This window comes from Lichenostomus cassidix, chromosome 1, assembly GCF_008360975.1.
Source record: "Lichenostomus cassidix isolate B80296 chromosome 1, HeHo_3.0, whole genome shotgun sequence".
NCBI classification, from domain to species: domain Eukaryota; kingdom Metazoa; phylum Chordata; class Aves; order Passeriformes; family Meliphagidae; genus Lichenostomus; species Lichenostomus cassidix.
The window spans coordinates 41153395-41167203 of NC_139479.1; the positions used below are offsets into that span (position 1 = coordinate 41153395).

Genomic DNA, 13809 nt, shown 5'->3' on the forward strand with positions numbered 1-13809 from the left:
CTTATTTCTATTTGATTCCTCTGAATTTTCTTTCACTCTCCCATGCTAAAACAGCAAAAATGTAAAACCTGCTGTAAAATTAATTACAGATTTCTACATCTAGTGGGCTCAGCAAGCTCCTGCATGAGATCTGCTTCTTCACCATTGTTTTTATCATGACTTGAGTGTGTACCATGTTACGCATTAGGATACATCCTTTTTTCTAGGAATGCCTCTGAAAAAGTTCTACATTTTTTAATATAGTTTCTTCAGGTGCCATATCAACATCTTTTGTAGGTGGTAAATACATCTGGTGTGAGAACTTTGAAGGATTGTGTGTAAAATATGCACTTCAGCAATCCTACAGAAAACCTTGATTAAACTAATTAATTTTCTAATGTGTCATGACAGTGCTTAATAATGTTGTTAAACTAAAATACTCTCATTACAGTCCTTAATTCATAGTTGGAAGTTTCGTGCAAAGCTGAACTAAAGGGTACTTTTTATGCAGTAGGCATTGAGAAAAAACCCAAAAGAAGCTAAAGTCCGTAATCACAAGATCTCTGCTTATGAATGATACAAAGAACACAAAAAAGACAGGACTGCTTCAGATTTTGAGATGTGATGTGGCACACACTAGGAATAAACCTGATCAGTAGACCTTCCTGGAGGGATACTGAGCAGGACTGACTGTCTTACTGAGCAACATGACTTAGTTAAACTTGGGTTATTAAGTTCAATATGAAGGAAGCTGAATGATATTTAAAGACTTAGGAAATGGAGAGGCCAGGCTGGATTATATTTGATGATTCTCACAGGTAGGACATAGACCAGAGCTTTTGAAGATCTCCTACTGCCTTTTTCCTTTTGTTGAAGCTGCTGTTTCATTTTAGGCCTTTTCTCCTGAATTGCTCTTCTGGAACATCTGATGATAACAGTGCACACAAAGCAGAAAATAGATCAGTGCACCTGCAGTATGTCTGGGATATCTGGAAGACATCTGTTTTATTTCTCCATGAAATGTGTGCAATTAAATACATCAGTTTATGTGCCTTTTCTTTCCAAAAAAGAGGAAAGATATTCAGCACAGCTGAAGAACCTCATTTCAAAGGATACTTCCCAGAAAGAACTCAAATGTGGATACAATTCATTCATGCTTTTGTGCCACAGACACCTCAGAGCTCTGAAACTCCCCTGGCTGGATAATCCCTGGACTCCCTGCCTGAGGAACATCAAGGGAGAGGAAGTTGAAAAAAGAATGTGGCTCCATTCATGTCATGGTATGATCCAGTTCTTGTAAATATACATTAACTCAATGAAAACTCAAAGAATGAATGAGTGAAAAAACCTTAAAACAATAGAGAGAGATGCAATCATCAAAGCTATGCTTGCTCAGCTGGGCTGTTCCTAAACCAACAGTTTGAACTGAGGATTAAAGCTTATTAAAAACTATAGTCTTTTCAGATTTCCTTTCTCTCTGTGGCTTTAACAAGCAAAATCTGTTCAGCCAATGAAGTTAAAATATACAGGACACATAGCTCTTTATCTGTCACACCCTGCAAATCACATTTTCCAAGCTTAAAGTACAATTTGTTTTGGCTTTTAATTACCTGACTTATCACCATGTCATATTCCCTCCCCCCTGCAATAATTACATTCTGAATCACTGTGTCATTCAATATTGGCCTTTACTTATGCCTCTCACAAAGTGTTGAATGTTTATTTATAAACCATGAAAAGCAGAGTTTGTAAGAATATTGATTCAGCATATTAGAAAAGCAGTGGCCTGGCATTCTGCAAGTAGAAGTAATCACAAGCAATTACTAGAGACTGCTTTTCACTACTAATCTTGGGTTTAACCTTATAATTGTATTACTGAATTTATTTCACTTTGCTCATATATCACCAGGCTCCTAATAAGAAGTCTGATATTAACATAACTTAATAATATTCAGGGGATGAATGGTTTTAATTGGTTTAAAAAGAAGTAGATATATAGCCTATGCCATGCAATGACAAAAGTATTGTAACAGCCTCTTTTTATTTTTTAATAAATGATAATTAATATTTAAATGCATTAATGAAATAAGTTCTTAGTGGCTGGGTCACAAATCTTTGATGTTTATGCCACTAACAGAATCACTAACTGCACTTAATGATGCCTCTGAGCTAAGCTTCACTTTACTCCTGGTATAAAAACTACTCTGGTTGCCGATAGCATGAATTTTCAAGTGAAAGTCAAAGCCAAACTCAGAATAATTCTTCTTCTCCTTTTCCCAGTATGCAGTGGGAAGAAAGTGCTCAAATTCAGACAAAAAACCCAAACCACAAACCAGCCAAACTTAGAGAAAAGCAAAACAAGCAAATAATAACTAAAACCTTAGATCTCTGAATAAAAGTACTCTGCCCTCACTTGCTGTTCCTAGTGCGGCAGATTTAGTGCAAGGGGCAATGAAGATGTAACTGTGTGCCTGGGATGGAGTCAGAGCTCTGGGCAGCACTGGGGCAATGAACAGCTGGCCAATGGCTCTGCTTTTGGACATCAGTGACCAGTTGTGCTTCATCATTTGTGTTTTCCTACTAAACTCACATGTTCTCAGTGTGAATGTACCCAGGTTAAAACAAGGAAACAGCACAGGTCAGAACTGAGAAGTTAGGCTCATGAGACAGAAAAAAATATGCTTTTTGGGGGGTTTTCTCCTGTTTTCTGTAGCTTTCCATGGAAAGTATATGGACAGAAAATGTTTCCAGGAAATATTTCCTTTGGTTGGAATGCCAACCTGATGGGGTAACACCTGTGTTAGAGTATTGCCTTTATCAACTAGTACAACAATTTTGGCAATTTTGGAATAACCTTAGCCTCAATCTTAATCTTTCCTTGGGAACTGTTTCTATTTTACACATGGCCATGTTTGGTCCTTATTTAATTAAAAAAAAAATCCCATTATGATTAGCTTTATAATTGTTGTAATTCAGCTATTAATATATAGCTACTAACATATTTGGGAAAAGTATTTCAGGAATCATGTGCTCCTGCAAAGTCATATCAACCCTTCCATTAAAAAATTTTAATTCCCTGTGTGTTTTTCTGCTTACACTCTCCACCACTCAGCGACAGTTCAAAGAGAGTATTACAATTACTGAGTATGCTTTTTTAGAGTCAGAGAGAATAACTTAGCATTATTTTCTCACAAAGTGTCCAGAGTTCAGACATAGAAAAAAATGAACATGAAAAGTATGCATGTCTTTTCTGTCACATTATTGGTAATCACAGCTAGGAGCAACTTCAGAAATATTTTCAGCAGCTTCTCCAGCTTAACATTAGATACTAAATCACAGCTTGTCAGGAAGGCTTGTTTTTTGTTTTGTTTTGTCTTGTTTGGTTTATTGATTTATTTTATCTAGGACAAAAGTTGACAAAAATGAATAAATTTAATAACAGTAACGTTAATATGCTGTATTTTTACAGAGGAAAAGGGAAGCACAGAACTATTTTTATTTTTTTTAACCAAATGATAGCAAAGCAGAAAAGCCAGCTTTTAAAAATCTGACAAATTACTGGAAAAACAGGTGGTGGAAAATGTAACTAGTTATTTCTGAACCCATAGTTCAAAAAGTCCATAAACATCTACTACCTACAGCTTAAGAAAGTATACTAGTTGAGAAGCTCTGCTCCTATACTGACCTTTAAACTACTGCCACTGAGGTAAAATCAACTAAACAGACCTTTGACATACCCCAAATGGCAGTTCTGATGTGTATTGAATATTATACTTTGCAGCTGAATCAGGGCAAGTTCAGACTGGACAGCAGGAAAAGGTATTTCACTGAGAGGGTGGCTGGTAACTGGAACAGTCTCCCCAGGAAAGAGGTCATGGAACCAAGGCTGTCAGAGTTCAAGGAGCATCTGGATAAAGCTTTTAGCCATATGGTTTATTTTTAGTTAATCCTGCGAGCAGCAGGCAGTTGGATTCAATGATCTTTATAGGTCCCTTCGAACTTGAGATATTTTAGGATTCTTCTATATTAATGAATAGATCAGTTTAAATTAAGAATTAATTTTCTCACTTTAAGAAGTAATTACTTTTTGCTCATATGCTTATACAGCTTTCTAGAATATATATAGAATTTAGCAAGCTGGTCCATTCAAGCCAGTGGAAATAAACTGCATTGAGTGGAGATTTAAGCAGCATAGGAACATAGGACTGACAAATTTTAATGTATTAGAATGAGAAATTAAAAGATTTAAAAATCTCTGAAGATTTAAAAGTGTAATTAGACTTAGAGATCATGCAAATACTGTTAACTAAAACAGCTTAATAAAACTTCAGGCAGATGGAAGCAACTATGTCTGCTTACAATTAAAATATAATATTTGAAAAAAATTACAAAATAAGATGTCCTAACCACCCTCCCCATTTATCTAAATGTGGCTTACTAAATTATAATCTCACTGACAAGCAAATTGCAAAACTGCAAAATCCTATTGTAAGAGGAAAATGTTTGTGATATATGTTGCTTACTTTGAGTGTGCTTGAGTTCACACCTCATTGAAAAACCAGAAATGTAGCTCCTTTGCAAGGAATACACTGATTGCATTGTTTTCAGACAGTACAACCTCTCTGAGGAGAAATCTTTAAAAAGGATACGTCCCTGACATTAGAGAGGGAACAAATCCTTCTGCATGCGTGACCCACCAACTCCTCTACAGAAATGCTCCAGAAGATGATGAGACAGTAAAGGCCCAAAGGAGATGCTGTTACCAACTTTCTCATTAGTGACTCTCTTTCTCATGGTGTTTAAGGTGTAGGCTCAACATTTTTCTGTGTCTGTGGCAGTTCAGTGAAATAATGGGTCCACAAATAGAAAGCAAAAAATCTTTTAAGCCTGTGATGTTGCAGGTAGAAGATCCCCCTCTGTTCAGACAATGGACAAAGGATTCTGTAAAAGAACTGCAACAGTTCTTCTTTCCATTTTCTCTCTTTATTCATTTCTCCTGACTTACCCAGATGTGGCATCCTTATCACAGAATCTCTCAATATTGGACTACAATGAGAAACAAATCTGTGCTGAATCTGGATGACTTTCAAAACAGCAACAAAAGATATTTACCTGCCTCATTTTTGGCTGCAGTTATGTACTAACTATAGAACTAGTTGTAGTCTTTTAAAATTATGTTTAAAGAAAAGGATTTGCCATTTTCTACAGTAGATAAACCAGCATGAAAGTCCACATTTATGATATGACAATGAAAGATTCATTCCCAGAGTAATCACAGCCTTTCCACAAGATAATTATTAATCTTGAACATTTGGTGCCACTTGGGGTTCTTCATATCTGCCTTACCAGGCTGCATGTAACATGAAGTCCCTAAGGCCAGCAATTGTTTTTCATGTGCCATATCTACACAGCCACTGAGATTTTAATACCAAAGTTAGTCATGCAATCCGAGCATATTCCACATTTAAGCAAAAATGTTCATTTTATTAATATTTTAACAGGATCACAGGATAATGATCCTAAAGAAATGTGACCAGCAGGTCAAGGGAGGTGATTCTACCCCTGTACTCTGCTCATAGAAGACCCCACTTGGATTACTACATTCATCTCTGGAATTCTACGCACAGGAAAGACGCAGACCTGTTATACTGGGTCCAAAGCAGGGCCACAAAAATGGGCTGGAGCACCTCTCCTATGAAGACATGGCTGAGGGATTTGGGACTGTTCAGCCTGGAGAAGAGAAGCTCCAGCGAGAACTTATTAGCAGCCTTCTAGTACTTAAAGGAGGCTTATAAGACAGATGGGGATGGGATTTTTAGTAGGGCCTGCTATGATAGGACAAGAGGAAATGCTTCAACTCGTCCATCATATCATACCATGCCCCATTGTTAAGAGGTTTGCTGCATTTCTCCAATGACCTCCCTAGAGGCACCAGGATCTATTGCTAAATGCCCCTGAAGCAGCCTCTTCTCCAGGATGAAGAAGCCCTAGTCTCACAACCTGACAAGTAATCCAGTCCAGATCATGCTGGTGGCCACCACTGAACCTTGTTCAGTTTGCCAACATCCTCCTTGTATGGAAGGGGCCAAAAACTGAACACAGTGCTCCAGATGTAGTCTAATGGAGTATCACTATGTGTCTACAAAGCACACAATCACACTCTCAACACCCACTGAGCCCTTTTAACGATTATTTCAAGTGTTTCTTTCACGTTAAAAGAAAAAAAACAACCAAAAACCAGAAGCACTATTGAGCCATTGTTATCATCTTCAAGTGACACTACAAAAAGCCCCACTTTATGACTGCAGTTCTCATTATAGGATCATAGGATCATTTAGCAATCTTGTTATAAACCCTATTCTTGAAAGGGCTTATGTACCCAAAGCCCAGAAGCCGAGATGGAAACATTTCCTGCATACGTGAGAGAGGAGACACCTGCACATTCTGTACAGTCATGTACATACACAGGCAAAGTGACATCTCAGCAGACAATTCAGACCTTAATCTAGGAGGGATTCACAAATTATACATCTATTACATGAATTACATAGCTTACTTTCTCCAGTCTGATCCAGCAAGACCTAATGCCTGCTGACAACAGTGACATCAGAGCTCTGCATTTTCACTTAAAACCTGACCCATGGGGACATCATCACTCTTCAGAGGAAATTCAGGGCTGCAGATACATGCATTCTGCATATTTGGAGGCTAAAAGGCTGTGTCTGCTCCCAGCTAGCCTGGGCAGCCTGGGGTTTCATGACAATGCCTTGCCACCATTCAGAAAGACTCCAAGAATTGACAGTCCCAGAAATCAAAGAAAGGCAACACTCAAGCCCAGGAAGGCACTTGGAGGAAAAGACTTTGGTTCTAGCTGACCAATAAGGATCACATATCTCATCTACAGAGTTTTAAGTGAAAAAGGACCTTTTCCTCCCATGCAGTCTCCTAAGCATAAAATCAGGCTCTCCCCCTGACTACATCTCTGGTTCCAGGGCTTCTCAATTTGTAACTGCAAAATATCACCTAACACAGGTTAAGAAAAGTTTAAAAGCTCCATCTTGTTGAGTGCTTGAGTTGCAGTCCACTGTACAATGGGTTGGCTCTACCTCATTTTCTGACTGTGATTTAAATGAAGCAAATGAGACAGTCCTCTTGAGCCAGAGGAATGGCTTAGCCTTGTAAATGTAGGAAAGTATTGAATGGGCCAAGCATCAAAATCATTCATGCACTTATTGTTCAGAAATGAACATTTGAGCATTTCACCGTGGATCTCATGAGAGCATTTCAGAATTCAAGGTCCAAATATGCTACGAGGACTGTGAAAAAGTGAGATCACAGAACAAGTAACTAGTTAGGAACAGCAATTCAGAAAAATATACCTAATTTTGAAATACTATATAAGAGAAAGACATTCAGGCACCTTTGTGGTACCCAGATGGGTTATTTTTGTGTGTATTTTTTCTTTAATTATGTGAAGCCCTCAAGGATTATAATTGTCATAAATATTTGCATGGATAAATAATTAAAACTAAAATAAATGTGAGTCAAACCATCCTTTGGGAAAGCTCAGGCTCCAGAGGTGTCACTGTTTGTCTATTTTCTCATCAGAAACATGACTAGACATTTCTAACAAAATCCATCACCCAGCTGCATGATGAATGAATGCTGTGAGGGCTGTACTTTCCTAATGAACAGCAGAATAAATTTGCTTGAAACATTTAAATTCTGATCTAATCTCCATCTTTTATATATGTAGCCAGTTTTGAATTACAAATGACAATCACTACCATGCTATCACATTGATGTATATTGGTATGTCATTGTGTCCTAAGCACAGAGAAATGCTTACCAGGCAGTATTGCCTTAATATTTATAAACTTAGGATGGGTGTATCAGTAGACATAAAAAACAACCAAACACAGTGCCTTAAAAAACAACAAAAAAAAACACACAGATTTCAATTGTCTAGCAAGTTTAGACAAATTCAAGCTAAAAAAAAAAAAATCACCCTGGTTTTAGATTACCTTGGATACTCTGTTGGCCACCTCTCTGCCCACTGTCAGCCCCTGCACAAAGGTCCGTGCAGCAATAAATGCTCTAGTCACTTGAACCTTCAGCTTCCTGGGAACATCTCCAAAAGGCTTCAGCTGGTCTGTGTATTTGCTCACACACTCCAGGTAGTCCTCACTGAAATGGTACTGGGGGTTTATAAGCTGGAACATCCGCTCCAGCAGCCGAGCCCAGAAGTCGTTCAGCATTTCCTCCAGGTTCACGTTGCCTCCTGTGTAATAACGCTTCAGCTCTGTGAAGAGGTCCTGGAACACCTCGGAGTTCTGCATGTACAGCATGCCATAGGTCCGGACAAACATGTCATTTAAGGATCTTTCCGCATTCTCCAGAAGTTCTCGGAAAAACTCTGCAGGGAAAACAAGCAGGTGTTAATGGATACAACAATAAGGTATGAAGGGTTTTCTTATTTCTTTCCTCCTAACTTTTGGACATTGGATATGAAATAGATTTATTTAAAAGTTAAGAAAAATAGAGTATAAAATAAATTCCCCAGTGAGGCTGAAAGATGAAGAACCTATAACACTGAGCAGAAAAACCTGTTTAAAAGAACTTCAGGGAGGGGAGTTCCACTTCTTCTTCAGGTACTATTTGAACATAGCAATCCCTGTCCCTTGTGATATCCTCCATACCCAGTATACTGAAACTTCTATGTTAAAAGTGAAGTCACTAATGTGATGATTTAAGTGAAAATTTAATGATTTTAGAAGTTACATTCTGATGAAGTTTTACAATGTAGAAGAAAACCAAGGAAATAAATCTGGATACTTATTTGCAAATATTCTAGAAGAGAACTTGAAAGAGCCTTGAGCGGAAATGAGAAGAATCCTTCTTAGATGTGTCACATATATAGGTAATGCTAAGAAAATCTTAGTATTTATAATAATTTTTTACCCTACTGAAGAACAGTGTTAGAACCTTCCACCAGTCATGTCACAACTAGCCTCCTAATTCCATCCAGTCTGTGCTAGTCATTTATTTTGGAAGAGCAGGCATTAAGTTTTTCTTGAAAGGATTTCAGACTACTGCTTCTGTGCCTTTTATCTACCGAGGACCAAATCATAACCTATTTCTAAATTGTGGCTTGTGGAAATTATTTTTACTGGAAACTGAGCCCATGGGATACAGCAGAAACATGTAATCATCTCTTTTGTTCAGATTCTCTAACTTCAATATGGTGCTTAGGGTTTCCTAAAAAATTCACCAAGAATGTACAACAGTTCTTTAAACACAGCTGACCAAAGCAGGCATAGCATTCCCTGGCTTTCATAAGATCAGATCTTTCTACAGGTCTTGTTGTCAACCTTCTTAAACCACCTTTGGAAGAGAGTTCTATAACTGTTGTGACCAGTAAATGGGGCATTGCAGACAGCAAGGCAGAGATGCCAAAACCTTTGGCAAAACATTTATTTGCTGCAATTAAATTATTTACAGTGAAGTAGGAGTCATCACACACCAACTCAGGGATACCAGATTCTTAATTTGTGGTCATTGCCCATAGACACATCTGTGTGTGCTAACTGCAGGGATGTGCTGACTTCTCCCAATCTTGGCCAATGCTATAATGTGAATACTCTTTTAACACAGGGCTCTGCTGTGGTCACAGTGACTCATAAAAATGCAGAACCACTGCAATGCTAAAGAAAGGATGGAAATTAAGACTATGTAAGAAAAAATCTACACTAAATTTGAGGATTTGCAACTGTTATCAGATAAAAGCAGAATTCACGAAACACTGTAGGCCAGTCTACAAGGACCCAGCAAGAAAAGAAACTCTTATTTTTGGCAGGAGTTGTGCAAAGCCCCAGTCTTTGATCTCTGAGATAACTGGAAAGGGGTTGTTTTGAAAATGTGTACACAGAACATTGAGAACATACTTGCTACATCAAAGCATTTATTACAGGGAAAATATAGTCTAATAAATATATCAATGTCTAAACTGTCATTAAAACTGCAGCTCTTCATAAGGAATAAATTCCATCTGGCAAAGGATAAGCTGTTGCCAAATAGTTTATGTAGGGGAATGAAAAAAAAAAAAAGAGAAACAAAAGGGGGAAAAAAAAGGCCATATCAAAATTTTGTTGCCAAATAGAAAAATTTGTTGTCTTCAACAAACAGGCTTCTGTTTAAGAGACAAACGAAATAAGCCTGTTTTTCACCACTGACCCTGACCTGATGGTATCTTTGACATCCAAATCACCATGATTACTACTTTATACATTCAGCATTTCTTCTTCTAGAAATAATGCACAGTGACTGCACTGCTGAATACATCTAATTCTCTAGTCACACAATCTGGAAGGCAAAAATGGCAGAGAACCTGTGGTTCAAATTAAAACTTGTTTTAAGGTTGGAGCCAGGCTTTCACACCAGGGCAACTCAATGATAGCTGGGAAAGAGAGTCACAAAAACAGTGAATCCAGGCCCCTCAACCTCTTTCCCATAACCCTGTATATGCTGGGAGGCTGCTCTAAACTCACATGCTGGCTCCTCTCAATCCATAGCTATACTGGGAATCCCACTATTTATCTTAAAAGATCATGCCATTGCATAACTCAGTCACAGTAAAGCCTTACTGAGTTTGCTGACAGCTCCTCTTGTCTAAGATTATTAGCTTACTCTTTCTTTGTGTAGGTGTATTATTTAGCATTCTCACATTCAGCTTGTTGGAAGCAACTTTTCAGGAAGGAGTAGACATTTATTCTCTGCTTGTACAGCATCCAGCATAACGTGGTCCACACTGGTCACAATCTTTATTTATACTGCAGTACAATCATTATCAGTAACTCTACAAGTTTTAATTTCATGCTAGTCCAAATGTGACACCATATGCATTAATTCTGTAGGAAAGCTAACATCCTCTAAATAGCAGTATATTTATTTAATTTTTAGTCATCTTATAGGTCTCTAGTCTTCAAGAGCTACTGCTAAAGTTAAATTATGCCATTAAAAAGTTGGAGCATTAGTACACTTTGACACAAAAGACTGTTAGTTAAGAGAGCTACCTGCATCAGTAACCCCATGCAGGATCAGAATAATAAATCAACAGCAACGACAAAATTGGATACCTTTTAGTTCCAGAGAGAAAGAGATCTCCCATGTTGAGCTAATTAGAAAATTTCTCAATCAACTCCCATCCAGCAAAATGAATGCTGCTGTGAAGGATTGTTTGCTTTTTAGCCTGCAAATCTCCCATTTATCAAGAAGGTAGTCTGCTTTGCAATGCTTATGTGTAGAAACTGGGTCCTGGCATAACCGAGCAATTGCTCACTTACATCAGTAGAAACTGAATGTGCTTCTGCAAACGTTGAATTTTTCCGTGGTATTCAAAGTAATGTAAAAAATTTATGTTCATTGCAAAGATGATATTTCATCAACTTGCAAGTAGTTTTTGAATAATAATTTAATTTTTCAGCTTCAAGTAAAAGAATGAAGATGAGACAGACATTAGTCATGTTGCTTAATGTGCTTCTGGAAGGCACTCAAGTCCTAGGGTGGGAGAGGAGAATCTATATAAGACCAAGATATGCAGTGTTTTAAAATATATATCTTGTGATTTTTTTGCTGCCAAAATAGGTTGTCTTGAGCAGTGTTAATGCTGGAAATAATTTTTCCTAATTTTAAGTGATGATTCATTCATATGACAGCATGTGTCCTGGATATGTCTTTGGGTGCCAGCATGTTTTTATACAGATTTCATTTATTAACCAGAGGATCCCAGGAAGCCTGTTCACTTCAATGAGGTAGTTGAAAAGAACAAGGTCTAAGGCACACTGAGGCACTGAAAAGATGGAGAGAAGATTGCTTTTGTAAGCCATTATGTGCTCTATATAGGCTTAAATGGCAGGTTTCCAGTCCATGGATCACACTTTAGCTAGTTTTCATTTTTAAACATTATTTGTAAATTTAGGTTGCAAAATAGATAGTCTCTGCAAATGAAGTCTGAATACTTTTAAAATATTTTGGCTATGATAAGACAACTCAGTCACAAAGTGAAAGGGCAGAACTGCTAGAGTCCCTTCCTGAAGGGTAGGAACAGCTCTCAGATTTAAAATAATGTCTTGTTAGCTCTCACACCACTTTGCCAACTGCGAGTTGACATTCTCACTCTATTTTGACATGGGTAGACTAGTGTCATAATGCAACTCAACATGGGAACTAGTTTAATTCCAAAGTTGACTAGCTGTCAACTAAAGTCAGTGGATCAAGATTAGGGATAATACTGCAGCATGACATGATGCAATAATTGCTTTTAGGAAAATATATGCACAAATATCTAGAGGTAATTTTTAGAGACATACATTTGTATTATGTTGGAGTGGATATTCTATGATCATTCCCAGCCTGTTAAGTTCCCTTTCATTTTCTTTTCCTCTGTTATTTCAGCAAAAGCAACATCTGACTGTAGGAGAAGAAGCAAATCTAGAAACTGTTGTCTAGTTCCTAAATCCAAAAATATATTAATGAGCTCTAAGACCAAAAGGAAAATTTAATTTAATTATCATATATTCTGCACAGCTTTCCTTTTTAGCAGAACTTGAGACCTGAATGCCATACTATGGTGCATCTGATACACTGGTCAATCAGTCTCACTGTTAGCTGAGAAAAAACCAGCTCAGCTGCACAAAGCTCTTCAGAGGTTCTGGACAGTGATATATGTCTGATTAAACATTAGTCTTTATATAAAACACTGCTCAGGGTGACATCCTGATTTCGTCTATCATTGACCAACAACACCCAAAACCTGCTGGCAGTTCCCCATTATAGCTTTGCTCCCCTTATGGGGGCATTGCTTTTCCAAGTGCTCTAAAGATTTAGATATACAAATTCTAGTATTCCCTACCATTCTATCATTTACTGTGAAGATGTGCATGTGTGGACTTTGTATACCTAACTTTACTGCACATCCTTGAACTTCCCAGTCCTGAAAGTTTCTTTGGGGGTTCTTTAGGTAGAGATACTTGCATTAATTACAAATATCAATGTCAGCCTTTTCCTGCATCCTATTTTTGTCTGTCTTTCTTTGTTCAGAAAGTCATTAATGAAACAAAAATGTCTAGGTGAAATCTTCATCTTTTTATTGCTGGATCCTTGCAAAGGCTTTTTTTTTTTTCTTTTTTCTTTCTTTAAAGAGACTCCACAATGCCATCAATTAGTGAAAGTTGTGATTTATCTCAAGGAAATTCAAGCGAAATTAACCTCTGTGGGTTTTATGCTTTTTCATTTTCCAACTGCTTTGTTTCCAGATACTTTCTTCTAACAATAACTAACCTTACAAAACAAAAAGAACTCAATTTAACTTCCTGATTGAGAAAAAAGTTGCCGTAGGAAAATATTTACAGCAGATGATTTTTCTCCCCTAGTTTTGACATTACATTTGTTTTATATTCAAGAGCAAACAAATCACTTGCATAAGGCTACCAGTGCACTGGTATTACTTTTTAGTGAGCCTGAATATCTAATTTTAAAATTCCCTTATAGCTTTGACCTTTAAAAACACTCAACAGTCACAACTGGGAAACGAATTTCAGCTCCCATTGGAAAAACAAAAGCTTCAGTGTGATGGGGTTTGTTGAAAACTTCTCTTCTTTTTTACCTCGTTTTGACTATATATATACATTGCATTTCAATCTAAGAAATAGAAGTCTGATAATTAAATGTGCCCTATTAAATGTGCAAATTTCAGAATAGTTGATTTACATCCTCTAGTTATGTCTTGGATAAAATCACCTATTTGTGAAATTATCTAGATGTTAATGGATC

The 13809-nt window shown here is 37.3% G+C and overlaps 1 protein-coding gene across 1 annotated transcript in view; it reads right to left on the minus strand.

Moving 5' to 3' along the window:
• The window catches only part of GPC6 (glypican 6), a 732033-nt gene that overhangs the window by 330509 nt on the left and 387715 nt on the right, over positions 1-13809 (minus strand). Inside the window, exon 3 of the mRNA XM_085057688.1 lies at positions 8004-8395. Within this exon, the coding sequence (XP_084913814.1) occupies positions 8004-8395 (392 nt within the window). The remainder of the gene's footprint in view (positions 1-8003; positions 8396-13809) is intronic.